This window comes from Pseudophryne corroboree, chromosome 11 (genome assembly GCF_028390025.1).
Source record: "Pseudophryne corroboree isolate aPseCor3 chromosome 11, aPseCor3.hap2, whole genome shotgun sequence".
NCBI lineage: Eukaryota > Metazoa > Chordata > Amphibia > Anura > Myobatrachidae > Pseudophryne > Pseudophryne corroboree.
The window spans coordinates 33,309,287-33,336,418 of NC_086454.1; the positions used below are offsets into that span (position 1 = coordinate 33,309,287).

Below are 27,132 nucleotides of genomic sequence, written 5' to 3' on the forward strand. Positions count from 1 at the left end.
TTTCTTAGTGGTACTGATAGTAAAAATGGGCATGGTCATGTGTCATGATGGGACGTGGTCACATGAAACTAAGCGAGTGGCTACATGACAATAGGGGCATGGCCGCATTATGCCAAACACCATAATGCCCATTACACATTATGCCAAACACCATAATGCCCATTACACATTATGCCACACACTGTAATGCCTTACATATTATACCACACAATGTAATGCCTATTACATATTATGCCACACACAGTTATGCCACTGACACCATTTTATGTCTCACACACAAAAATGCCCCTTATAAATTATGCCCCAGTGGTGGGCTAGTGGTACTGCATACCACCCCTATATTTCTTAATGGTACTCCATACCACCCCGACTTGATTACTGAACCAGTACTCCTACAGATTCATACACAGACATAATTACTAAGCACTAACTGTTGCAGTTACTGTGTATAACTGTACTGCATAAGGTATTTAGGGGAGAAATGTCATATATAAGGACATGATCACAGAATGCCTACTATTAACATCAGTTGAGTTTTATGTCCTTGCTTGAGTAAACTATGGGAGCTAGACATACTGTATACATGTTCCCAAAGCAGGTTGGACACAGGTAGGAAGCATATTCCTTGCAAGCCATGGTTCCACATCGGCATTTCACTCTTCAGTTTGTTCAGACAACAAACAAGATTTGTGAAGTTATATATTTCTAGAAGTAATTTAAACATGCTTGGGATAAGCATATGAACATCCTTACAAAGAATTAATGTTCAAAAAGGGTTGAGATTACCTAAAGGATAAAAAAAAGGGGCAGACTAGATGGGCCAAGTGGTTCTTATCTGCCGTCAAATTCTATGTTTCTATGTTTCTAAGTCTATTTACTTTTGGACTTCTAAATCAGCTTCCTTTGCTTACATGTAGGATATGATGACAGACATCAAAGGCAAGAATTAAGAACACATAGATTTATCCTAATGACACATTTTTTGGGAGTGTAATGGTGATATTAATATTAAACAATTGCTACATTGATTTATTAGGCTTTGTTAAAATACTATTAAGACTGTATATTAAGTGTTTTGATTTTTTTATACATTGGTAGGTATATCAACTTTGATATTTTCTTAATTTAATTTTACTAAAGGCGGGTATATTTAAAAAATATATATTTATAATGTGCTCTTAAAAAAAGAATAATTTTGCTCTAAATTGATAGAATGATATAACATATATTGATTCATTATTTTGCTTTCAACATTATCTTTTTTTCTGCATTTGTTTTTTTTCCTGCCTTCAGCATCACTTTCCTGGTGTTCACTTAGTGATAATTTTTCAGATATACTTTTTATAGAATAAATGAACTAATTTGTTGAAATTTTCAACGAATCACAAAATTATATTAAAATATTCAAATACATTACAAGGAAATTATGCATCCAATTAGATGGGATTTTTATAACCATTCAAAAGCATGCATTAGGAAGAACATTTTGAATTTCTTAATGGTTGGTGATAACAACTAATGGGCAATATTGTTAAAACTGTTTTGCAAATATTTGTTTTGTTCCCATTTGTTGTTTGATTACTTTTTAATGACTAATTTTGCTTGTCTAATGTTTATTATATCAACATTTAAAAAAAAATGTGTCTTGATAATAATGTGCTAACGATGCTGCAATCAAGGTTAAAATAAATCTAGTTTTAGGTGGAGTACAATAAGTTATAAAGTATTCATCCTTCCAGACTGCTCCCACCTTGTAGTCTCCATTGGTCCTCAGTGCTTCGTGTTTTACTGTGTTTTATTTATTGTGGGTAAATGTGATGATGGATGAAAAGAATTTGGGCTACTGTAAAATAAATATAATCTTTTTTAACTCTTATTTCCCCAATTAGCCTCTTAATTCCCCAATTAGCCTCTTAATTTATTTATTTTTATTAATTAAATGTATAAAGTTTATTGTTGTTTTATCAGCAACATATTTTTAATTAGCTAAGTTAAAATGTGTCCAAAGTTCAATAACTTCAGTTAAAAAATATTTGTTAAAAATCTATTAACATTTTTCAAGACCTATTGATATAAATGTGTAATTAGACATATAAATTCATACATTTATTTGTTTATAGAGCACATAACAAAATACCAGTTGTATTGGATATTTCTCCCTCAGAGCATGGGACACAGTCACAGCAGCAGGGCTTTGAACCGGGTCTTGGGATCTTTCTGTTCCCAGGCAAACACATTATTGAGCATCGAGAGTCTGGAATCTATAATGGACACAATATATTTATGAACCCATAATTTGAGAATGTTTTTGTTTCTTTTTTATAGAAATTTTTAAACTATACATCTAAATGGCAAACTGTACAGTATGTCATTTTAAAACAGCAAAGTGAAAAAAGATAATTACCTAAATGGCCACCAAACACATTCACATACATGTGCCCCTTCTTCAAAATGCAAGATACACCTGAAGTATAGATCCCATTTTCCAGGAGCAACTGGCAATGCACATGGTTGAATGTCCTTTCCACTTCCACTTTTAAACTACCCTCTTGAATCATTTAATCTTGTCTCTTTTTATCCTAAAACTAAACTCTGTCTAGACTAGTGTAGTATACTAATCATGTAAGTGAGAGGAGATGGGGCTGTCTTTAATACATGCATAACATCTGTTTATTTAGAACATTTTTGTTACAATCGGTACATCTTTTTCTTCTTCATAGAAATTGTTGTATTCTTTGTTTATAAGTGTGGAACAGCACAAAATTACAATTGCAGTGCAGTTTTGTATTTTCATAAATGTTCTTAATTGTCCAGTAAAGTCTACTCCTCTCTGGTTTATGATGTTGGACAGTCCCTTGTGCTGACAATGTAGCATTTTCTTATGAAACAGGATATAATTGTAACATTATTGGCCTGTTGTATATCTATATTCAGTTTTTTTATAATTTATATTTTTTATAATTTTATATTGTACTAGTTTGATATTTTTAATGTCATATGTAATTACTATAGATTTTTAGAGTATTTTTGTATTTTTATGTATATATTTGTTTCTTAGAGAATACATAATATCAATAGCAGCATTGTCTACACATTTTTGTCATTTGTTATTTAAAAAATCCAGTTTATCCTTACTTTCTTTGTCATATAATTGAAATATGAAATTTATTGTTCATGCATTTTTAATCTATTATAACTTAGTTACAAAACTACACCTCCCACATATAATAAAATGTAAATCTATTATAACTTAGTTTTACATTCTATTATATGTGGGAGGTGTAGTTTTGCTCCTAAGTTAATGCGTTTTTACTTTTAATAGTTTATGTAGTTTATATGTCATTTCATTTTAATTTCAATGTATTATTTTAACAATTATTGTAAAGAAATAGTTTACTTGATCTTTCCGTTAACATATATCTAGTAAGCTGTACTACTGACTATTAATTAGCAATAAATTTAGCTAAGCTGTGGCCATGAAACATAACGTGTAAAGAATTGTGTCAATTATTATATTTAAATGTTGTTTAAATGTAAATAATCAATCCTTGGAATATTATTAATTAACCATTTTACAGATTATATGTTTGGATAAGTACCCTTGCTCCTGCATCAACTTCCAAAGGTCTTATGTAACCATGAAATATTTAATTTTCAGCTAAATAATTTTTTTGCATCTCTTACATTGCCACATGGTTTTTTCTAGGAACAAGTTGCTCATTTTTTGTCCCTCTTTTGGATTTCACCTACTGTACCTCTGCATAAGCCCCATTATACCCAAATACCTATGTAATCTATATTATTTTGTCTTTGGTTACAGTGAGCTGTTACTGTGATGCATTGTTACAGCAATCTTCTCTTAATTGTGACTAATTTGGATTCCTCATAGTTATTTGAATATTGTACAGGAGACATGCTAGAAAATTATTTTAAAAACAACAATTACAATGTAGATTATATGTAAGTGTGTGAAAAACTTCCAAAGCATGGCTACATCTATATATAATAGAAAAAACAATTGCGTTATAGAGAATGATTCCTTGGAAGCATCTTGTTGAAAGTGCATGGAAACCAGTGTAAAAGAAAGACAAGGGGGTAAATTTACTAAAAATCGTATTTTCCCGTTTGAGGTCAAAGTTCAATCACGAATGACATCGAAAGTGTAAATATGCAACTTTTTGAATTTAGTACAACTAATTTACTAAACTGCCGTATTCTGCATTTTCGGTTTTACCGATGTCGATGTCATTCGTTTTTTTAGGCAGTGTTTTACGTGAGTGACACTGCCGACTTTAATACAATGAATCTCGGCCGGATCTGAGAGATCCGTGCTGGGCTTCATTGTGCACCTTGTTAAAAAAAAAAAACAGTGTTAAAATAAAATAAAAAATTGCGTGGGGTCCCCCCTCCTAAGCCAAACCAGCCTCGGGCTCTTTGAGCCGATCCTGGTTGCAAAAATATGGGGGGAGAAATGATAGAGGTTCCCCCATATCTAAGCAACCAGCACCGGGCTCTGCGCCTGGTCCTGGTTCCAAAAATATGGGGGACAAAAAGCATAGGGGTCCCCCGTATTTCTGAAACCAGCACCGGGCTCCACTAGCCAGATACATAATGCCACAGCCGGGGGACACTTTTATATAGGTCCCGGCGGCCCTGGCATTACATAACCAACTAGTCACCCCTGGCCGGGGTACCCTGGAGGAGTGGGGACCCCTTCAATCAAGGGGTCCCCCCCCTCCAGCCACCCAAGGACCAGGGGTGAAGCCCGAGGCTGTCCCCCCCATCCAAGGGCTGCGGATGGGAGGCTGATAGCCGTTGTGTTAAAAAATGAATATTGTTTTTAGTAGCAGTACTACAAGTCCCAGCAAGCCTCCCCCGCAAGCTGGTACTTGGAGAACCACAAGTACCAGCATGCGGAGGAAAACCGGGCCCGCTGGTACCTGTAGTACTACTACTAAAAAAATACCCCAATAAAAACATAAGACACACACCTTGAAAGCATAACTTTAATACATACATCCATATACACATACTTACCTTATGTTCACACAAGGGTCGGTCCTCTTCTCTATGTAGAATCCATGGGGTACCTGTGGAAAAAATTATACTCACAAAATCCAGTGTAGAAGGCTCTTCTTCTTGTAATCCATTTGTAATCCAGGTACTTGTCAAAATAAAAAAACGGACACCCGACCTCGCACTGAAAGGGGCCCCATTTTTTCACATGGGACCCCTTTCCCCGAATGCCAGAAACCCCCTCTGACTTATGTCTAAGAGGGTTCCATCAGCCAATCAGGGAACGCCACGTTGTGGCATCCTCCTGATCGGCTGTGTGCTCCTGTACTGTATGACAGGCGGCACACGGCAGTGTTACAATGTAGCGCCTATGCGCTCCATTGTAACCAATGGTGGGAACTTTGTGGTCAGCGGGTGACCGAAAGTAACCTCACCTCACTCATGCCTATCCAAACACGGGATAAAAAAGCAGGTCTGTTTTTTTTTAGCACTTTTTCACGAATTGTATTTCTGCACAGCAGTGTTTGGCTATTGTCGGCAGTGTTTGTGATTTGCACTTTTTAGTAAATTACCGATTTCTACCAAATTGCAGGCGTATTTGACCGATGGTGTATTGATTCGTGATTTTTTACTAGGACTTCCAAAATATTATGAATGCCCTCATCACTGCCGAGATTTTTGCTTAGTAAATTACCGAAATGACACTTTGAAGAAAAAACGGCATCTCGGTCAAAATCGGGACCTTAGTAAATATACCCCACGAAGTGCACAGAAGTGAAGAATTTTTTCAAAAACACTGTGCCTCATGCAAAAATTTAAATAGAGTGCAGTAATGTCATGACTCGTACCAAAAAAAGAAAATATAACTTATCTGAATCCACATCATGATCTCACCAATCTTGAGTGTTAGACTCTGAATTTGCTGACACATACCCTAAGAACTATTGTCACCCAAAAACATACCTCAAAGTAATATACATAACATAGCAGAATACTGTATTTTATGTTATAATATAAAAATAATATGATCAAGAGGTTGTGTGACCAAATTGACTTTTTTTCTCTTAGTATTTAAAGGGACTGTGTGACATGCTAATTTGTACATTATCATTAAAATAATCCTCCACCATCCTATTGATGCTTACTGTATCAGATTGAGTCATAGTAGAGGGGTCAATATTTATGGGCAATTCTTTTAAGCATGACAGGTGTCATAATGTTATTTCACTCTGGTGCACTGAGATGACTCATCTTCATCACCACCAGTGGCTCCCTTGGAAAAGGTCAGTTTTTTGTGGCAGCAGCAGTTGAAGCAGGAGAAGCTGAAGCAGGAGACATCATTATGTCATGTACCACTTGAGCTGACAACTTGCTCCCAAGGAGCTCTTTGCATCTCTTAAGATCAGAGTCATTTGGAAAGAAAGATGTTGTATATGACTTAAACATAGGATCTGGCATGGTTGCCAAAATGTAAGGATCCAATGTCAAGATATTGGAACCCGGGGGCATGGCCTGGATCTGGCTCTGTGTGGACGTGCACTATTAGAGCTCCTGTTGCCAGAGGCCTGTTTTATATTAAATAATTGGCCCCTGCGGCTTATCTTACCCTGCGCTGTCCCACCCGTGGCCCTGCTTGGCGTGTCGGTCCCGGGGAGGCCCCCTGTGACTGTTTCCGACCGAGGCCTACTATCCCTGCTGAGACCGGGGCCTTGAGTTTAGCGCTTTCCCAGCCGTGAGCTCCGAGAAAGTGCTGGAGCCGGACTGGGATCTGCGGTGTCTCCCTCCTGCCCCTGACGAGGTTCCCCAGCTGTCTCTCACCTGCTCTAAGGCTCCGGGACCGGCGGTGAGACCCTCGTCTGCCCTCCAGAGCTGCGGCTACGGCGTGTCTCCATCTGCCCCTCTCCTCCCGGCGGCCATCTTCTTTCACCCGACCTCCTCTTCGGCTGCTCCGTCCCGCTCCGGCGGGCACCGGCTGCGCCCGTATCCACCCCGGATCACCTAGACGCCCTCCCATGGAGTAGCGGAGGGGCCTGCTGCCTTCCTGGATGCTACGGCCGACCGTGGCCTACATGAGAACCGGGAACCGCGGCCTAGATTTGTGCCTCCTCCCCGCCGGAAGTGCCCTATTGGAGTGGAATCCCGGAGCTGGCCTTTATCCGGCCTGCCTGCACTCCTGGGTGGCCAACATCATCTACTGGCCCCTCTCTTGCCTGCTGGCCCCTGCACTCTGCTACTGGGGAGTCCCTGGAGAGAAGCCTTGCCTTATTAGTGCAGCCTTGTCTCCTATCACCTCGGGTGCAGTGCTGCTGGATCCTGGCTGTGTGTCTGACCTCTCACCCCTCTCTCCCGGCTGGGAGCCTACCGACTGGGTGCTGCAGGCTGTAGATGATCCTCTGCCTGGCCCTGTGTGACACCGATCTTCTGATGTAGTTCAGACCGCTTGTCCGCCACCACCCTTGTTCTTTATGCTTACCTAACTCTCCGTCATATATTCTACGAGAGTCTGCGCTCCTTTATCATCGCCATCCCGCTTACGGAATCTCATTCCATTAGAATGCCTCCGAAAAAGGTTAAAGGGGTGCTGCCTCCCAGAATATCTTTTCCACCTCAGAAAGCGGCCCATACTGCCTCTTCTATACGGAAGCCCCCGAGTGCCGCTTCTGCACAGGATACCCCCTGCAGCCCTGCCTCTATGCCGGGGTTTGATCCTGACTCTGATGCCCCTCTCACGGTCAAAACTCTGTACCAGGCCCTTTCAGCGTTCAAGTCTGAGTTGACTCAAGATCTCACGGCCGCTGTTCGGGAGGTTAAGACGGAGCTGCACGCTATAGGAGACCGTACGGACCATTTAGAACGGAAAGTAGAGAAACTGGTCTCGTCCCATAATGACCTTATAGCGGCCACGATCAGCAGCAAAATGACCTTGAGGCGTTTAAACTCAAGATGGCAGATATAGAGGGCAGATCCCGGTGCAATAATATAAAGATCCGAGGCATTCCAGACTCAGTGCGGAATTCCGAGATGGAGGATTATGCTACCGCGTTGTTCCGGAAACTTCTGCCTGGAGCCGACACCAGAGAGCTGCTTATAGACAGGATTCATAGACTGCCTAAACCACGCTCTGTTGCTCCCTCACTCCAGAGAGATAAGCTCATGAGAGTGCATTTTTTCACAACTAAAGAACGCATCCTAAAGCGGCTAGGGAGGCGGGTGACTCCGAATCGGATGTGCTTGGCGGATTACAACTTTTTCCGGATTTCTCTGCCCTGACTTTGGTCAAACGACGATCATTCCTTCCTATAACTTTGGCACTTCGCGATCAAGACATCACTTATAGATGGGGTTTTCCGGTGAAGCTCATCATCTCGTATGAAAACAAGTTCTACACAGTGACTTCATTGGAGGCTGGAGTCAAATTGCTGGCGGAGTGGGATATCTCTGACACGCTGCCTCCTGGATCCAAGAAGCAGCCAACTCTTCAATCGGAATGGTCCGCAGCCTGATGTCGACTCCTTCAGCTTTGGCTTTCACTTTGAACTTTGTCCTTTACCGCTGTCATAGAAGGGACTCAGTCATTCTCCATGTTGAGGTCACGTGAGTTGTCCTGCTCGTAGTTGTGCTAATGGAGTCCCATCTCCTTGTTTATATCTTAGACTATATGTATCTGTTTTCGGTTCTAATTTGTACTGTTGGCAGGCATATTTGTTCCTGCTTTCTATTTTTTTTTCCCTCTCTTCCTGTTCAGGTTCAAGGGTGGTGGCGCTAGGCCACATGTTCCCCCCTGGTAATACACTACTGCATTTTTTTGTTTTCCTTGCAGTAGTTATGCCGACCCGATGTACTGGGTCGTTTTGGTTTGTACCTTTCCTTTTCCCTCCCATTGTCCTTCCTTTTCCTCCCCACCCCCTATATTATGATGTAGGTATTCACTGTTTGAGACAAGTTTATCTGTGTATGTGTCAAGGTCATTCACTGCCCACAACATCCATTAGTTTGCCCCGATGGTTCAGGTTCTATTCATGAATGTTAAGGGACTGAATTCCCCTAATAAGAGAAGGCTGGCTTTGGGTTATTTTGCTAGGTATAAAGCGGATATTGTAACGTTGCAGGAGACACACTTTTCATCTGCAGCGCCCCCTATTTTTAAAGACCGCAGATTCCCTTTGGGTTATTTTGCTAACGGCCCCTTTAAGAGGAACGGTGTGGCCATACTGTTTAGGAATTCCATCTCCTTTACTTGCATTCTCAGATAGCCAATAAAAATGGCTGGTATCTCATATTGAGCGGCCTTTTAAACGATAGGCCGGTTACTCTAGACTCAGCTTATGCCCCGAATTCAAACCAAGTCGCTTTTATCCGTAAGTTGTGTGTGGCCATTAAGAAGATTCGTAAGGGCTTCCTTCTTCTCACGGGGGATTTTAATTTAGTCCTTGACCCTAAATTGGACAGGTCTCCCAGGCCCTCTCCCTCCTCTTCAGCCTCCCCAAACGCTCCCTCCTCAGCCTTTCGTAATCTCTTAGCTGAATTTGACCTCTATGATATTTGGCGAGTGCAAAACCCCACTGGTCGGGAGTATACTTACTATTCCCCCGTCCACAATTCTTACTCCCGTATTGATTTTATGTTTTCGGATAAATGGACCCTTCAGTTTGCCAGATCCATGGACATTCTCCCTATAACTTGGTCAGACCACGCCCCGCTGACTCTTAAATGGGATGTTGCTAGCCAGCATTCTCCCCCCCCACCCTTGGAGACTCTCTCCTCACTTGCTGTCTAATCCAGTCTCAAAAAAAATCATAGTTGACAGTATCTCGTCCTATATGGAATTTAATTCCCCTTCGGACACGTCCACCCTGAACTTTTGGTGCGCACTTAAGGCCGTTATCAGGGGGGCAGCAATTCAGGCAGGAGCGCAGCTTAAAAAACTTAATCGACAACGCCAGGCCGATTTGGAGCTTAAGTTGAAGGACTTAGAGGACAAAAATCAATCTAGGCCTACGAAAACCCTACAGAGGGAGCTAGCCGACACTAGGTCCCAACTCCAGAAATTACTTATGACGCGCACCCAGGCCTCACTAAATAGGATGCGTCAGAAATTTTATCTAGCGGGGAACAGGCCGGGGAAAATGCTTGCCCGCAAGCTCAGAGCGCAGCACGCTCGGAATAGAATCAGGCTTATTGTGTCCCCTGCAGGCGCCAAAATTTCTAACCCGAGGGAGATATCGAATCAGTTTGCCAACTTCTACTCCCAACTTTATAATCTCTCGACTGATCCCTCTACCCCTCAGCCCACTCCCTCTTTTATCAACTCCTTCTTAGCTGATATAAGCCTCCCAACTATTTCAGATGATCAATTAGCATTATTGAAAGCCCCTTGGTCCTTATCGGAAATCCTGCAGGTGATCAAGTCCCTACCTCGGGGTAAAGCGCCGGGCCCCGATGTCTTTATTAATGACTTCTATGTTTCGCTCCAAGATCTCCTAGCTCCCTCTCTAGTGACAGTTTACAATGACGGTACCTCTCGAGGTACCCTCCCTGAGGAGATGCTCGAGGTGCGTATTATCACGATCCCCAAACCAGACAAAGATTTGACCTCTTGTCAAAATTATCGTCCCATTGCGCTATTGAACGGGGACATTAAAATATATGCTAATTTAATAGCCTCTCGTTTGAATGCCCTACTCCCCTCCCTGATACATCCGGATTAGGTCGGCTTTATCCCGGGAAGACAAGCGTCTGATAATACACGCAGGGTTTTTAACCTTATAGATTCCCTGTCCCCTAAGCACGGTCTCCTTCTGCTGTCTTTGGATGCAGAAAAGGCCTTTGACCGCTTAAACTGGTCTTACATGCGAGACGTTCTATTAAAATTTGGCCTACGCGATCGCATCCTTTCTTCGATATTAGCCTTGTATAGCTCCCCGTCGGCCCGGGTCTTCAGTAATGGTTTTTTATCCTCCTCTTTTCCAATTTCCAATGGCACCCGCCAGGGCTGTCCTCTCTCCCCTCTCATTTTTGTCCTGGCCATTGAGCCTTTGGCAGCTAAGCTCCGAGCGGACCCACAGTTCCCTGGACTGCGATTAGGCTCCTCTCTTCACAAGCTCTGTCTGTTCGCGGATGATGTTCTTTTATTTGTAACTGACCCTTGCACTACACTCCCTCATCTACACAATACTTTAGATATGTACTCTGCAGCATCCTATTATAAATTAAACGCCTCTAAGACCGATGCTTTGCCCATTAATCTCACCCATTCCTTGACCCTCTTTCGCGCTAAGTACTCTTACAATTGGCAAACCTCCTCGATACGATATTTAGGTATTTTCATCCCCCCGTCTACCTCTTCTGTTTTTGAGGTTAATCTTCCCTCTCTGTTGTCCTCCCTTCAGCTGTTCACCAAATCATGGCTCAATTATGAAATTTCGTGGCTGGGGCGTCTGGCCGCTTTTAAAATGTCGTTGCTCCCCAAATTAATGTTCCTGTTCCGTACTATCCCTTTTATCTTCCCAAAGAAATATCTAGATAAGGCCACTGCAATTCTTACCAATTATATATGGTCTTCGCGCCCGCCTAAACTCGCTCGCGCGAGGATGTCTCTGCCGAGGAGTGCCGGCGGCCTGGCTATGCCTAATCTTTCACTGTACCAGGAAGCCTGCCTTTTGCCTCAGATTAAGGAATTCTGTAGAGATATGCGTCCGGGGTGGACGTGTCTGGAGGAGACGGCTTGTCCCCGTTTCCCCCTGAAAGATCTCTTCTGGCTGCCCAAATCCCTGCGCCCACAGGGCTTAAACCTCCTTCCCTCTACCCGAGCCACGCTACAGGCCTGGGACAGGTTGACTATGTTCATGTCCCCCTCTTATCATAATATGTCTTTAGTATCATTACGAGCGGTGGCCGCCCTAGTCCCTAATCTTAATCTGGCAAACTGGAGTTCCAGGGGGATGGGGGTCCTGGGAGATTTGTTTAATGGGTCTGTGCTCGCCTCCTTTTCTGATATTCAGGGACGCTTCTCTTTGCCTAACTCTGAGAGGCTTCGATACTACCAAATCCAGCACTGGTGGAATAGCCTCCAACTTACTCTCACTCCACCACCCCCTGTTATTGCACATGCCATAGGCCGACTTTTTACTGCTACTTCTAAGGGGGAAATTTCCTTCTGGTATAGAGCATTACTGTCACTAATCCCCATTCTAAATCCAGAGCCCAAATCAGGTGGGAGGCAGATATTGGCTGTACTCTCCATGATTCCCAATGGCAGCACATCTTTTTGTCGTCTTTTACTATGTCTAAATGTCTGAATCACTCCGAAATGCATGTCAAGTTACTACATAGATTATACCTCACACCTGATAGGTTGAATACGATTTGGCCTGCATGTTCTAAGTTTTGTTGGCGTCTCTGCGGAGAGGTGGGCCACCTCTTTCATATTTTTTGGACATGTTCCTATATTTAAGTGTACTGGGTGGAGGTATTTGGGCTTATCAATAAAGTTCTGAATCTTGATTTGTCCCCTTCCCCCCCTTATAGCTTTATTGAATGTATACCCGCGATCCGTGGGTGCCCATTTACATTATGTTTTAGGACATATCTGCCTCGCTGCACGTGCCGCCTTAGCCCAAAACTGGAAGCAACCCACATCACCTCCCCTATTGAAGGTTATACACAAAATACAGCTGCACTTTTTGATGGAGACTGAGTACATCCCATACTCCTTCTCCGCTAAATCCCCTCTGGTCCGTTGGATGCCCTGGCATCTGTTTATCACGGAAGGTGAGGGCGCTACAATGATACTACGTTCCTATTCCTCAGACTTGCATTCTCGGCTGATGAGGTCCCCCCCCCCCCCCCCCTAAGACTGAGATGGCCTTCTCTCTAGTGCTGTATATATAATATGCCCATTGCCGCCTTTTTCTCCCTTTTTCTTCTGTTTTTCTTCTCCTTTTTTACCATCTTCCATTATTTTAGGTTCACTGCAAGTTCTTTGATGTACTTGTTTGATTGACTTTGAACTGTTTGTACATGTTTGCCATTATGTTGTCTCCTGTATTCATGTACCTATCCCCCCCCCCTCTTTTTTTCCTTCTGTACCCCTGTTTTGCATCACAAAAATTCAATAAAAAAACTATTGATGATAAGATATTGGAACCCTTGACTTCTTGTGATTAAAAAAAACTTGATCTACATACTTAGTGAAAACATTTACTTTCATCTCTTTCTTCTAGTTTCTCTAGCTGCTTTTTACAATTGTTTAATTATGGGAATCACCTCACTCAGGCTGGCAGTGTCTGAACAAACTTCATTAGTTACAATTTCAATTGATTTCAGTAGCTTGCATAAAACCAAGAGTATTCTCCACTATGCTAGACTAAGATAACATGTGCCCTCTTTCCCAATCTTGGTAATAATTGAGATGGAATTTAATAGCAGGTACACATGATCTCAACTAATTGTCTAAAACCCGATGCACTGATCATGAAAATTGGATGCAGATATAATGCTATCATAAGCATCATGGCTTCAGTGGTCCACTGTGTAACTGGTGACAGCTCTCTTACTTGATTCCTCTTGCAAATGCTTTTTTCACAATCAATTATTGTTTGAAACTACTATTCATCTTGGTCCCTGCCTGGGATGAACCATCACCTTAGAAGCATAAAATCTCCTTGTTAATACAGAAAAACTATGCTTTGCTTCATTATCGGGTCTGAGTGTGGGTGAAATACCTGTGCCAGGTCTCAGAACACTAAGATCCCATAATTTTGAGAAGTGTTTGTATTTCTAAAAAACTGAACCGCATATCTCTAATTCTAATGTCCATAATATTTTTGGGGGGAATGGGTTATATTATTACATCTGACCATTTCCATTATTGAGACCCTGGAAGGATAGACTGATTTTCACCATACGTACCTTATCCTTTAAAATACACATATCTTAATAAAAAAAAATCTGTTCCTTGAAACACTATCGATGACTGACACACACAATGACAATGACTCATAGAATGACACTGACATATCCCCCATGCTCCTGTTATGTCAGCAGTAATAACTGAGTCCAAGGATGTGACCTACAGGAAGTTGTTATGATGCAATTTCCTGTTTCCTGTCACTGTTCGTGTCATTGGACTTGGGGGCTGCTAGGCCTCAACCAGAGTGAGTGGAAGGACTATAAGTGATCTTTCATATGAGAGTGTGAGAATTATCAAACCATGGAGATAGACAAAGTGGATTGAGATAAAGTACCAATCAACTAGCGCCTGTCATGTTACAGTCTTTGTTTTAAAACTGACCTGAGCTGGTTGGCTGGTACTATTTATCCGTCCACTTTATCTCTCTCCAGGGTTTGATATATCTCCCCCAGAAATAGTTTTACATGAATCAGTTTTAAATATGATATCAGAATGCATCATTTATACATATACAGTATACTGTTTATAGAAACATCAGCCTGTCTTATCAGTTGTATGTATTATATCATAATTTACTGTACTTTATTAATCAGTAGTTTTTGCTAACCTGATGTCCGCCGCTCTTCCATGTTATTGCACTTTCATTGAGCCAAAGCTTCTGATCTTCGTTAGCTGATGGATGTAGAACACCAAGAAGTTTAACTGTCGCTTTCCATGTTCCTGTTGTTATCCAATTTACAATACCATATGGAGTGACAAATTCTCCATTTTCATTAAAACCTATAGGTGATCCAGCTTGAAATTGAAATGTGACCTTATTCAAATAGTGATGTAGCTTGAAAACAAAATATTAACTGAAGCTACATAATAATAGTAGTGTGTACTAGATGCTGGCAAATTAAAATATCTAATTAACAGTATACGATTACAGTGATTTAGGGACAGTTAATATAATGCCAGAGATTAGGTGTCTTTTCTCACGATATTCTTCTCTTGAGGAAATAAGGGGAGATGTATCGAGCCTTGGAGACAGATAAAGTAGAGATGTTGCTCATAGCTTCTGTCATTCATCTACCGCAGTCTGTATAATTACAGAAGCTGATTGGTTGGTATGGGCAACTTCTCTTTATCTCTTTTCAAGATTTGATAAATCTCCCTCTAAATTGTTCAATTGACCTCCACATGACTGTCCCGCTGTTAACTAAAGGTTAATATGTCCAGAAGAGAAACTTATCATCTTCCTTTCTCAGTATCTCAATTCCAATGCAGGTTTCACACTTATCTCCACCCTCTGCAGTATTCCTCACATCCAATCTCTCTCGTAGTTCTGTCCACCTTAAAATTTTTGACATACTACATCTTTTTCTAACACCACATGCTACTGGAGCACATCCATTCTGTCATCCTCACCCTCCGTGATTATTGCAACCTCTGGCATCCACCCTCCTATCGATCCCTACTTCTGTCCATTTTCAATACAGCAGCAAAACTGATATCTTTCTCTCTTGCACAACATCTTCTGCATAACGGGTGTGGATTGAATGATTGACAGTAAACAGATCAACAAGCAATGGGTTGACACTAGAAAGTCATTTGGTCGACAGGGTCATTAGGTACACAACTAATTGTTCGATAGTGACATAGGTCAACATGGTTAAAAGATTGACAGGGTTAAAAGACCAACATTGAAATGGTAACAAAGAAAGGTCTACACATTTCATGATTTTAGGGTTAGGTTTAGGATTATGGTTAGGTTTAGGGTTAGGGTTAAATTTAGGATTATGGTTAGGTTTAGGGTTAGGGTTAAGTTTAGGATTATGGTTAGGTTTAGGGTTAGGGATAAATTTAGGATTATGGTTAGGTTTAGGGTTAGGGATAAATTTAGGATTATGGTTAGGTTTAGGGTTAGGGTTAAGTTTAGGATTATGTTTAGGTTTAGGGTTAGGGTTAAGTTTAGGATTATGGTTAGGTTTAGGGTTAGGGATAAATTTAGGATTATGGTTAGGTTTAGGGTTAGGGATAAGTTTAGGATTATGGTTAGGTTTAGGGTTAGGGTTAAATTTAGGATTACGGTTAGGTTTAGGGTTAGGGTTAAATTTAGGATTATGGTTAGGTTTAGGGTTAAGTTTAGGATTATGGTTAGGTTTAGGGTTAGGGTTAAATTTAGGACTATGGTTAGGTTTAGGGTTAAGTTTAGGATTATGGTTAGGTTTAGGGTTAGGGATAAATTTAGGATTATGGTTAGGTTTAGAGTTAGGGTTAAGTTTAGGATTATAGTTAGGTTTAGGGTTAGGGCATAGCCTAAAATAATTTTAAAAAAGTGTCAACCTTTTTGTATTGACCATTACAGTGTCAAGCGTTTAACCTTGTTGACCTAAGAAACTGACCTATTACCTGTCTACTGTACCTTAAGTTCAACATGGTTGAAAGGTCGACATTGTAATGGTTTGCACAGGAAGGTCAACACATTTTTGTATTATTATTTTAGCCTACCACTAACCTTAAACCTGACCTCTGACCCTAACCCTAAAAATCATGAAAAACCATGTGTCAACCTCTTAACCCTGTCAATCTTTTAACCTTGTTGACCCAAGTCACTGTTGACCAATTACCTGTCAACCTAGTGTCCCTGTTGACCAAATGACCCTGTTGAATTATTGACTGTTGACCTTTCCGGTGTCAGCCCATTGCTTGTCGATTTTGTTATTGTGGATCTACCATTTGAATACCCTGCAGAACAAATCGCTTCTCTGGATTTCCATGCTTTCTGGAATGCAATTAATATTGCTCACTCTTACCAACAAACCCCTAAACAGTGCCTCTTCATACAACTCATCTCAGAATGCTACCCCTCATGCCCTCTTAGACCCAACTTTGCCCTATGCATCCCAATGTTTCTGGTAACCAACCACCTCACAATGATGCTTGCCTGTCCCGCTACCCACTTACAGCTTTCCAGGATGCAACCAGTCAGATAAACAGTATTAGCAGCTGCAGGGAAGGGAAACTTCCCTCCGCTGCTGCTCTCAGAGGGGCCAGAACGTTGCGATGGTTGCAATGTTACCGATGTTCCGATGTTTCCTATCTTCTGATGTTCTGATGTTTGAGAAAAATGAATGATTATCTTTTTAAATGTCTTTTTTTTTTTACTAAAATCATTTTGGATAAGGTTCATGTTCTTCACCTAATTCACTCATAAACCCCCCCCCCCCCCCCCCCCCGACAATTTCTGAGCGTTTTTTTGGTGGGGAAAATCATCACTTAAGTGGTTAAAGATAACCTTACTCCAACCATCACTATCCCAAATAACGCACGGTCACACACACCTCAACAAGTGTCCTGTAACATCACATATATGTAAACAACATACAGGGTTACATGGTTATACAGTAACAACATAATAGACTGATACAATAATCAAATTGGAAAAGATACATAATGACAATACTGAAATTAATAATTATGCAACAAAACATGAGGGGAGAGGCTCTCAAGAGCCTACATTGTAAGTGGCATGAGTGTGAGATGGGGTACTAGCCAAACTATTGAGAGAACTACCCACACTAATACCCCATCATGACTATCCTAAACTCCACTCTGAGCCCCACTCACTTCTCATGATCTGAAAAAAGTCCTATTGCCAGAAAACATCCATTTTTGCTGGTAAGAAGGTTTTCACCCTCTACAATGGGTTGAGTCTCCCATATCCGTTATTCTAAAAGCTGAATTGTTCCAAAACCCGAATATTTCAAGCTGACATGTCCCATGACACTGATCTCATGTGACATAATTCCCAAGACTGCCCCTTGCCCAAATTACTGTAGTAATAGGTTATTTGTCTGGTGCTAACTAAGGTGTTTTAAAACCACTAATGTAGTAGGGCAATGGTTCCCAAACTTTTTTGGATCACGGTGCCCTAGAGTATCAGAATTTTTTTCAAGGTACCCCTTGGCTATAAGTTTCTTATTAAGAAATTTAGAAAGTAATATTAAATGAAGTAAATTGTGTTTATATGTCACACTTCGGTTCATTAATGTGGTGATGGTCAAGATTTGCTCATGTTTGTCCACATATTTTATGATTGGCAGCCACTGGTTTTGCCTATTACATTGACCATAAATAATTTGAATTGGTCCTGGACAACCAAACCAAGGCACCCCTGCATGTTCCCTGAGGCACACAGTTTGAGAACCACTGTAGTAGGGCAATACTCCTTACTGAGCTATTTCTAAATAAGAGAATGTCCATTCCATATGGGTATCATAAAATACTAAGTGGTTTTATTAAAAATATAAAAAATATATCTAATATCACGGTATCCTGGAGCAATACTCCAATAATGGACACACAATAAATTATTTTGATTTTTAATTTATAGCCAAAAAAAGGAAACTAAAAATACAATGGCATAATGGGGGTCATTCCGAGTTGATCGTAGCTATGCTAAGTTTAGCACAGCTATGATCTTTAACTCAGACATGCGGGGGGACGCCCAGCACAGGGCTAGTCCGCACCGCATGTCAGTGCCGGCCCCCCCGCACAAATACAAAAGCATCGCACAGAGGCGATGCCTTTGTATTTGATGAGTAACTCCCGGCCAGCGCAGCTCCTGCAGCTGGCCGGGAGTTGCTCGTCGCTCCCGCTGGCCGCAACGGCTGCGTGACACATTCCTCATATTCGATTCTTCAGGTGCTTCTATTGTTAATTTACAAAATAATTTAATTGATTTCTGAAACTAGTTCGAAGAATTCAAAATGATACCAAATAAAGGTATAGAGCAAAACCCTGAATATTCTCTATTTAGATGATGCCTATTTCTTTATGACAAATGGCACAATTTGGTGCCACCATTTGGAGATAATCATTTTCGAAAACATCTTTGTTACCTGTTGCTTTACGTAATAGATATTTTGCATCTTTTGGCGCATATAATGTAAAGCCTAAGCAGTAGCATAGACGGCTAAAAACACTTTTGGAAAAATTCCATTGTAGTTAAAATTACGAATTCTTATAATCAGTTCTCCTCCGGAGCAGTTATGAGGACATATGCCGTATACGGAACCATAACCACGGCAGGATGAATGGTTTATTGAGCAGCAATGAAAGTATATAATATAAATATGTTCTAGCAACTTATCACCAGGGTAATTTTCAGGTTGAATTTTTTGGAAGAAACTCGCAGTTTCTGGTAAATGTATCGGTATATCGTCAAGAATCAAACAACAGTTAAATACATTGGCAAAAAGATCAAAGAGATATTTGTTACTCGCCCAATTAGGATTCAGGACTATTGTCCTATCACTGAGAGAGTCTTGCATTTCTGATAGACATTTTATGAATATCTGAGAAAATGTCCCACAAAAAACTATCACATTGGCAGTTGAATTTCTAATTATTTCCATAGATTTTTTAGTTATACATCCTTTATTATTGTTTAGATCAAAATTCATTTTTATGGTGAAAGCGACACAGATGTCTTTTTTGGTTAAATAATCTGTCAGCAGTGCAGCTTCTGTGACGCTGCTGTCATCATTGGAGGCTAATATTCCAATCCACGTCCACCCAAAATATGCTAGAACTTTAGAAACTGATGCATAAATAATGCCATCATTTTGAAGAGTTTTAAAAAAAGTTGGATACAAACGTCTGTCACTTAAAACAGACTTTGTTGCACCGTAGCTGATCTACAGGGAAAAAATAAATACTACATATCAGAGTGTACTGTATTACAGTATAAATTTGGACTGCTATGTAAACATTGGTGGTCATTCCGAGTTGTTCGCTCGCTGCCGTTTTTAGCAGAATTGCGATCAGGCTAAAAAATCTGCATTTCTGCGCATGCGTATGGGCCGCAGGGCGCACGCGCTAAGTACTTTCACACAAAACTATGCAATTTTAGTCGCTCTGCTGATCGGTGAGTGATAGACAGGAAGTGGGTGTTTCTGGGTGGTAACTGAGCGTTTTCCAGGAGTGCGCTAAAAAACACAGGCGTGCCAGATGAAAACGCAGGAGTGGCTGGGGAAACGGGGGAGTGGCTGGCCGAACGCAGGGCGTGTTTGTGACGTCAAACCAGGAACCAAACAGTCTGCAGTGGGTCTGGAGCAATCTAGGAGTGGGTCTGGAGCTACTCAAAAACTGCAGGGAAATATTTAATAGCAGAACTGCTAACCTTTCGTTAGCAATTCTGCTAAGCTAAGATACACTCCCAGAGGGCGGCGGCCTAGCGTGTGCAATGCTGCTAAAAGCAGCTAGCGAGTGATCAACTCGGAATGAGGGCCATTGTGAAGATCCTTGGGATGATTGATGATGTTGGGCCATGCTCTGGTGTATAGGGATCACCACTGCAGTGGGAATAGACACTATGCGTTTGGCAGGTCAGAGAGCCATGACACGAAGTGTCCAACCTTTCCATTCTCAGAAGAGCAGATTTGGTGCTTGAAAGGAAAGACTCGTATTGCTGGATCATCCCACATGTTTTTGTATAGGGCCTGATGATGTTGAGTTCTGTCCATAGTCACAGTGTTCTCCTCAGGGCCTTTTGATGGGTGTACTACTCAGCATTTTTCTTACACTGTCTGAGCTGGCAGAGGTAGGATCCTGGCTGCCTCCTCCACCTAGGCCCCAGCCCTCAGTGTGCTAGAGGCAGGTAGCAGGCATTGCGGTCTCGCAGCCTCCCACTCTCCTGCCCGGAAGTAATGCGGTTTGCTGCTGCTTGCTTCCCATCATGCTGTGATGCTGTTTGGTTAGCCACTCCCCCCACCCTTCCAATTCCACGCTCCGCTATTTTTTCTGACGAAAACACTGATAGTCACGATCAGCGGCAGCTCCTACCTTTTATGGGTAGTGGGGCTGCCGCTGCCACTTTCATTTATTGCTCCCCCCCACCACCACACACAGTCACTGCTCCATGCTCTGTGCTGTTGCTAAGGGGGGGAAGAGAGCCTTCGGGATCAGGGGTGTATCCAGGAATTTGTGGGTCCCATAGCAACATGCCCCTCTCCCAATGCTTCACAGCAGTCAGTGTTATAATAGTGCCCTAATTCATTTTCTGAACAATAATACTGCCCTAGTTAATGTTATGCCCCATAGTGTTGCCCTAGTTTATGTCACATTGCAGGGTTGCCAGTATACATTATGCCACACAGTTCCCTCAATTCCCATTATGATGTACAGTGCCCCTAGATCATATTATCCCACACTATAGTGCCTCCACTTCATATTGTGGTGCATTACAGTGCCCCAGTTCATATTACTATGGGTGGGGTGCACATCCCGCCACACATCACATCCAATAACATATGCGATTAGTATTAGAATAGTATTGTCGTTTGCGATGTGCGCTGGTCACTAGACTTCTAGGTATTGGTCCCGGGAGTCTGTCTGCGCATATGCAGAGGACGCAGCAGCAGTGGGGTATGCTGGGAGGCAACTGATCGGATCCCTCACAAAGCACGATGCAGAAAGAAGCCCATAGGCAAAAGTTTGTAAGGGCCCCTATATAATACCCAGTGGTATAACTTTGACAGGGAAGGTGGCCCATCTCAGCTCTGGGCCCCATAGCAGCTGCACTCCCTGTACCTATGGTAGCTACACCCTGTATATAACACATGTAACTGTGACAGGGAAGGTGGCCCATCTCAGCTCTGGGCCCCATAGCAGCTGCACTCCCTGCACCTATGGTAGCTACACCCTGTATATAACACATGTAACTGTAACATAGTAACATAGTATCTGAGGTTGAAAAAAGACAATTGTCCATCGAGTTCAACCTATTTGTGGTGTCCTATGCATGATGATTTGACTAAAATTTCTGACTGATGCTGCTGTCAGCCGTTGCATTTTATCCCTATTTATAGTAACTATAAAGCATGACTATGCACCATACCCCTGGATATCCTTATCCAATAGGAATTTATCTAACCCATTCTTAAAGGTGTTGACAGATTCCGCCATTACAACTCCCTCGGGCAGGGAATTCCAAACACGTATTGTCCTTACCGTGAAAAAGCCTTTACGCCGTATTGTGCGGAATCTCCTTTCCTCTAACCTGAGCGAGTGTCCACGAGTCCTCTGTGTTGATCTAACCAAAAACAGGTCCCGCGCAAGCTCTGTGTATTGTCCCCTTATATATTTGTAGATGTTGATCATATCCCCTCTTAGTCTCCGCTTTTCCAATGTAAACATGCCTAGTCTTTCAAGCCTTTCCTTGTATTCCATCGTCTCCATGCCCTTAATTAGTTTGGTCGCCTTCCTCTGTACCTTTTCAAGCTCCAGGATATCCTTTTTGTAGTACGGTGCCCAGAACTGTACACAGTATTCAAGGTGTGGCCTCACTAGTGATTTATATAACGGGAGTATAATACTCTCGTCCCTAGCATCAATACCCCGTTTTATGCATGCTAATATCTTATTAGCCTTCTTTGCTGCAGTCCTACTTTGGGTACTACTGCTTAGCTTGCTATCTATGAGGACACCTAAGTCCTTTTCCAGTACAGAATCCCCTAATTTTACCCCATTTAGTAGGTAGGTGTAATTTTTGTTCTTGTTACCACAGTGCATTACCTTACACTTGTCTGTGTTGAAGCGCATTCTCCATTTGGCTGCCCATGCTTCTAATTTAACTAAGTCGTTCTGAAGAGACTCGGCATCCTCCTCTGTATTTATAGCCTTACACAATTTGGTATCATCTGCAAAAATGGACACCATGCTCTCTAGACCTTCTGTTAGGTCGTTAATGAAAATATTGAACAATAGCGGTCCTAATACTGAGCCTTGCGGCACACCACTTAGCACTTCAGTCCAAGTTGAAAAAGATCCATTAACCACAACGCGCTGCTTCCTATTATCTAACCAGTTTTTGACCCAAGTGCATATTGTGCTTCCTAGCCCTGATTCTTGTAGCTTGTATATAAGTCTCATGTGTGGTACAGTATCGAACGCTTTGGCAAAGTCTAAAAAGATTACATCCACGTCTTTACCCTGATCTAGGTTTGCGCTTACTGTTTCATAAAAGCCAAGTAAGGTTTGACAGGATCTGTCCTTCATAAACCCATGTTGATTCCTTTTAATGACCTTATTGGTTTCAAGGAACTTCTGAATACTATCTCTTAGAATACCTTCCAATACTTTCCCCACTATAGATGTAAGACTAACTGGTCTATAATTACCTGGTTCAGCTTTACTTCCCTTTTTGAATATAGGCACTACTTCCGCTATACGCCAGTCTTGGGGAACCATACCTGATATAACTGAATCCTCAAAGATAGCGGTTTTGCCAGTTCAGAGTGAAGCTCCATTAGAACCCTTGGATGAATACCATCGGGCCCTGGTGATTTATTAATCTTTAAATGTTTTAATCGGTCCTGTGACAGGGAAGGTGGCCCATCTCAGCTCTGGGCCCCATAGCAGCTGCACTCCCTGCACCTATGGTAGCTACACCCTGTATATAACACATGTAACTGTGACAGGAAAGGTGGCCCCTCTCAGCTCTGGGCCCCATTGCAGCTGCACTCCCTGCACCTATGGTAGCTACACCCTGTATATAACACATTTATCTGTGACAGGGAAAGTGGCCCCACTCAGCTCTGGGCCCCATAGCAGCTGCACACCCTGCGCCTATGGTAGCTACACCCTGTATATAACACATGTAACTGTGACAGGAAAGGTGGCCTCTCTCAGCTCTGGTCCCATAGCAGCTGCACTTCCTGTACCTATGGTAACTACACCCTGTATATAACACATGTAACTGTGACAGGAAAGTTGGCCCCTCTCAGCTCTGGGCCCCATAGCAGCTGCACTCCCTGCACCTATGGTAACTACACCCTGTATATAACACATGTAACTGTGACAGGAAAGGTGGCCCCTCTCAGCTCTGGGCCCCATAGCAGCTGCACTCCCTGCACCTATGGTAGCTACACCCCTGTATATAACACATGTACCTGTGACAGGGAAGTTGGCCCCTCTAAGCTCTGGGCCCCATAGCATGTGCCCTCCCTGCAGCTATGGTAGCTACACCCTGTATATAACACATGTAACTGTGACAAGGAAGGTGACCCCTCTCAGCTCTGGACTCCATAGCAGCTGCACTCCCTGCACCTATGGTAGCTATGCCCTGTATATAACACATGTAACTGTGACAGGAAAGGTGGCCCCTCTCAGCTCTGGGCCCCATAGCAGCTACACTCCCTGTACCTATGGTATTTACACCCTTGTTTATAACACATATAACTGTGACAGGGAAGGTGGCCCCTCTCAGCTCTGGGCCCCATTGCAGCTGCACTCCCTGCACCTATGGTAGCTACACCCCTGTATATAACACATGTAACTGTGACAGGAAAGGTGGCCACTCTCAGCTCTGGGCCCCATAGCAGCTGCACTGCCTGTACCTATGGTATCTACACCCTTGTTTATAACACATGTAACTGTGACAGGAAAGGTGGCCCCTCTCAGCTCTGGGCCCCATAGCAGCTGCACTCCCTGTACCTATGGTATCTACACCCTTGTTTATAACACATGTAACTGTGACAGGGAAGGTGGCCCCTCTCAGCTCTGGGCCCCATTGCAGCTGCACTCCCTGCACCTATGGTAGCTACACCCCTGTATATAACACATGTAACTGTGACAGGGAAGGTGGCTCCTCTCAGCTCTGGGCCCCATTGCAGCTGCACTCCCTGCATCTATGGTAGCTATGCCCTGTTTATAACACATGTAACTGTGACAGGAAAGGTGGCCACTCTCAGCTCTGGGCCCCATAGTAGCTGCACTCCCTGTACCTATGGTATCTACACCCTTGTTTATATCACATGTAACTGTGACAGGGAAGGTGGCCCCTCTCAGCTCTGGGCCCCATTGCAGCTGCACTCCCTGCACCTATGGTAGCTACACCCTGTATATAACACATGTAACTGTGACAAGGAAAGTGGCCCCTCTCAGCTCTGGGCCCCATAGCAGCTGCACTCCCTGCAGCTATGGTAGCTATTTCCTTGCCTGGGATCCTTCCTTCTCTGTGCTCTAGGCTTCTCTGATCTGTGGACACGATGCAGTAAGCATTTGTGTTTCTCTCCTGCCTGGCGCTCTTCCTGCCAGTGTAGCCAACATAGAAACATACAATTTGATGGCAGATAAGAACCACTTGGCCCATCTATTCTCACCATATTTTTATCATAATGGTTGGACAGGCCTTGGACATAACTTATAGGCCCTACACACTGGCCGATTTTTTTGAAAGATATGAACGATCTCGTTCATAAATGAACAAGAACTCGTTCATAAATGAACGAGAACTCGTTCATATCTTTCAGTGTGGAGGCTCCAGCGATGAACGATGCTCGGCCCCGCGCTCGTTCATCGCTGGTCCCCCGTCGGCTGTGCATGCAGGCCAATATGGACGATCTCGTCCATATTTGCCTGCACTTCAATGGAGCCGCGTGACGGGGGGAGTGAAGAAACTTCACTCCCCCCGTCACTGCCCCCCCCCCCCGCCGCCGGGTCGCCCGTCGGCCGTATCCGCCGTCGGGCAGCTCGGCGGCGGATCGGCTAGTGTGTAGGGCCCTTTATATAGCACCTAACACATGTAAGATGGTCTCCTCTTCTCTTGAAATGTAGAACTGTCATAATTTTAGTATATCATATAACTTGTATGATCAGTGCCATTAATTTATCATTTGTATAACTTGTACTGCATGCATTGTGTCTCATGGTTTTTGTACACGGGGCATATCTCATGTTTGTATGCAATGCCAATGTTCACACAGTGGAGTGATTATCAGCAGGCTGCGCATGTGCTGCAATCGCAATACGCGTATGCCAAGGTGCCGCTGCAATACCGCTTGCAATGAGGATTTCAGGGAAAAGTGAGTGACAGTAAGTGACCAATTGGAGGTGTTAACAGGGAGTGGTTGAAAAAACACAGGTGTTTCATGGCCGTTTTCAGGGTGTGTATCAGCTGCGACCTCGTAGGTGCTAAAACATGGCACCTGCATCTGCACTGCTGTGTCCAGTCTGTATAGCCACAGACCAACACTTAGCCTCGATGTTCCTAGCATTTGCGTATCGGCTGTGAATGTGTAGGAAATTGTTATTGCGTTTTCGATGGCCCCATTGGGTGTCTATTTTAATTTTTTGGCCACAGAGGCACTTGCTAACACTAACTGTAGCCTAAAAAATCTAAACTGCAATTGCATTTGCATAAAGTTGCCCAGAGCAACCAGCTTCTAACAATCATTATTCTTACCTGTGAATACCGATATACGGCTAACAGTTGGGCAATTGGCAGAGTTGTTATTGAATGGTGATCGCCAATAAAACCAATGACTTTGCTCCGCTCTGTACAGGAATAATTAGGCACCGTACGTCCTGGTCCTGATAATATCTGTAATACACTTTTTATCGCCTTATTCCCATCAGAACATGAGTCATATGCATGATATCCAACTGTGAGATTCGGTAATATTAAAGAATCATTGTTCAGTTGCTCAATGGCGAACTGAAAAGTCAGTAAATTCTTGTAAAATTGAGGTAAAGGTCTGTGAAGAAAAAAATACAGTATATTGTCCATGCTTTCTGGAAAGGAAACCCCTAAATAATGTACAAGGAGCTGATGTAAAACAAAAATGGTGAAAGAATATTACAACTAGTAGTCCTGGGACTGCCGCAGGAGGTAACTTCACACAATCATGCTCAGCTTGGGGTTGGCAAAGTACAGGGCAGATGTGAGAATGGAACAGGATTTAGGGGAATTTTAATGGTTTGTACATCTCCCGCGTCTGTAATTGAATCCTGTTTTTTGAAAATGATCATCTATGACCTCTTTGGCAACTGATGTCTGTAAAATAAAAAGCAGCGATTAAAAGATGGATGGTGTTACAATGATTTCATGTCTTGTAAAAAAAAAGCGCTTGCTAATTTGTATAGTATGATGAAATTTGTCAGGGCCGTAGCTGGCCGATAATCCGCCCTATGCAGGCCCCACCCTTAGTATGTTTGTGCCGCTGCTCTGTTGCTTAGTAACCAGTCAGCTCACTGCAGCCTTTGGCATAAAATGAATGAAAACTATATTGCCAGCAGTGAGGTGGTCATAATGACTGGAAACGACTGGAAATTAATGTTATTGAGTTTAATAATATGGTAGGAACAAAAAAGGGCCCAAATTATTATTATTTTTAGCTTTTTTTGTAAAAAAAAATTAAAAATACAAAACCAAATCC

The 27,132-nt window shown here is 42.5% G+C and overlaps 1 protein-coding gene across 1 annotated transcript in view; it reads right to left on the reverse strand.

The window, feature by feature from the left end:
* LOC134968628 (extracellular calcium-sensing receptor-like) overlaps positions 1 to 27,132 on the reverse strand; it is a 155,048-nt gene that overhangs the window by 77,206 nt on the left and 50,710 nt on the right. The window contains exons 2-5 of the mRNA XM_063944161.1: positions 26,160 to 26,451; positions 19,162 to 19,611; positions 14,535 to 14,762; positions 2,138 to 2,261 (exon numbers count right to left, since the gene is read on the reverse strand). Coding sequence (XP_063800231.1) covers positions 2,138 to 2,261; positions 14,535 to 14,762; positions 19,162 to 19,611; positions 26,160 to 26,451 — 1,094 coding nt within the window. The remainder of the gene's footprint in view (positions 1 to 2,137; positions 2,262 to 14,534; positions 14,763 to 19,161; positions 19,612 to 26,159; positions 26,452 to 27,132) is intronic.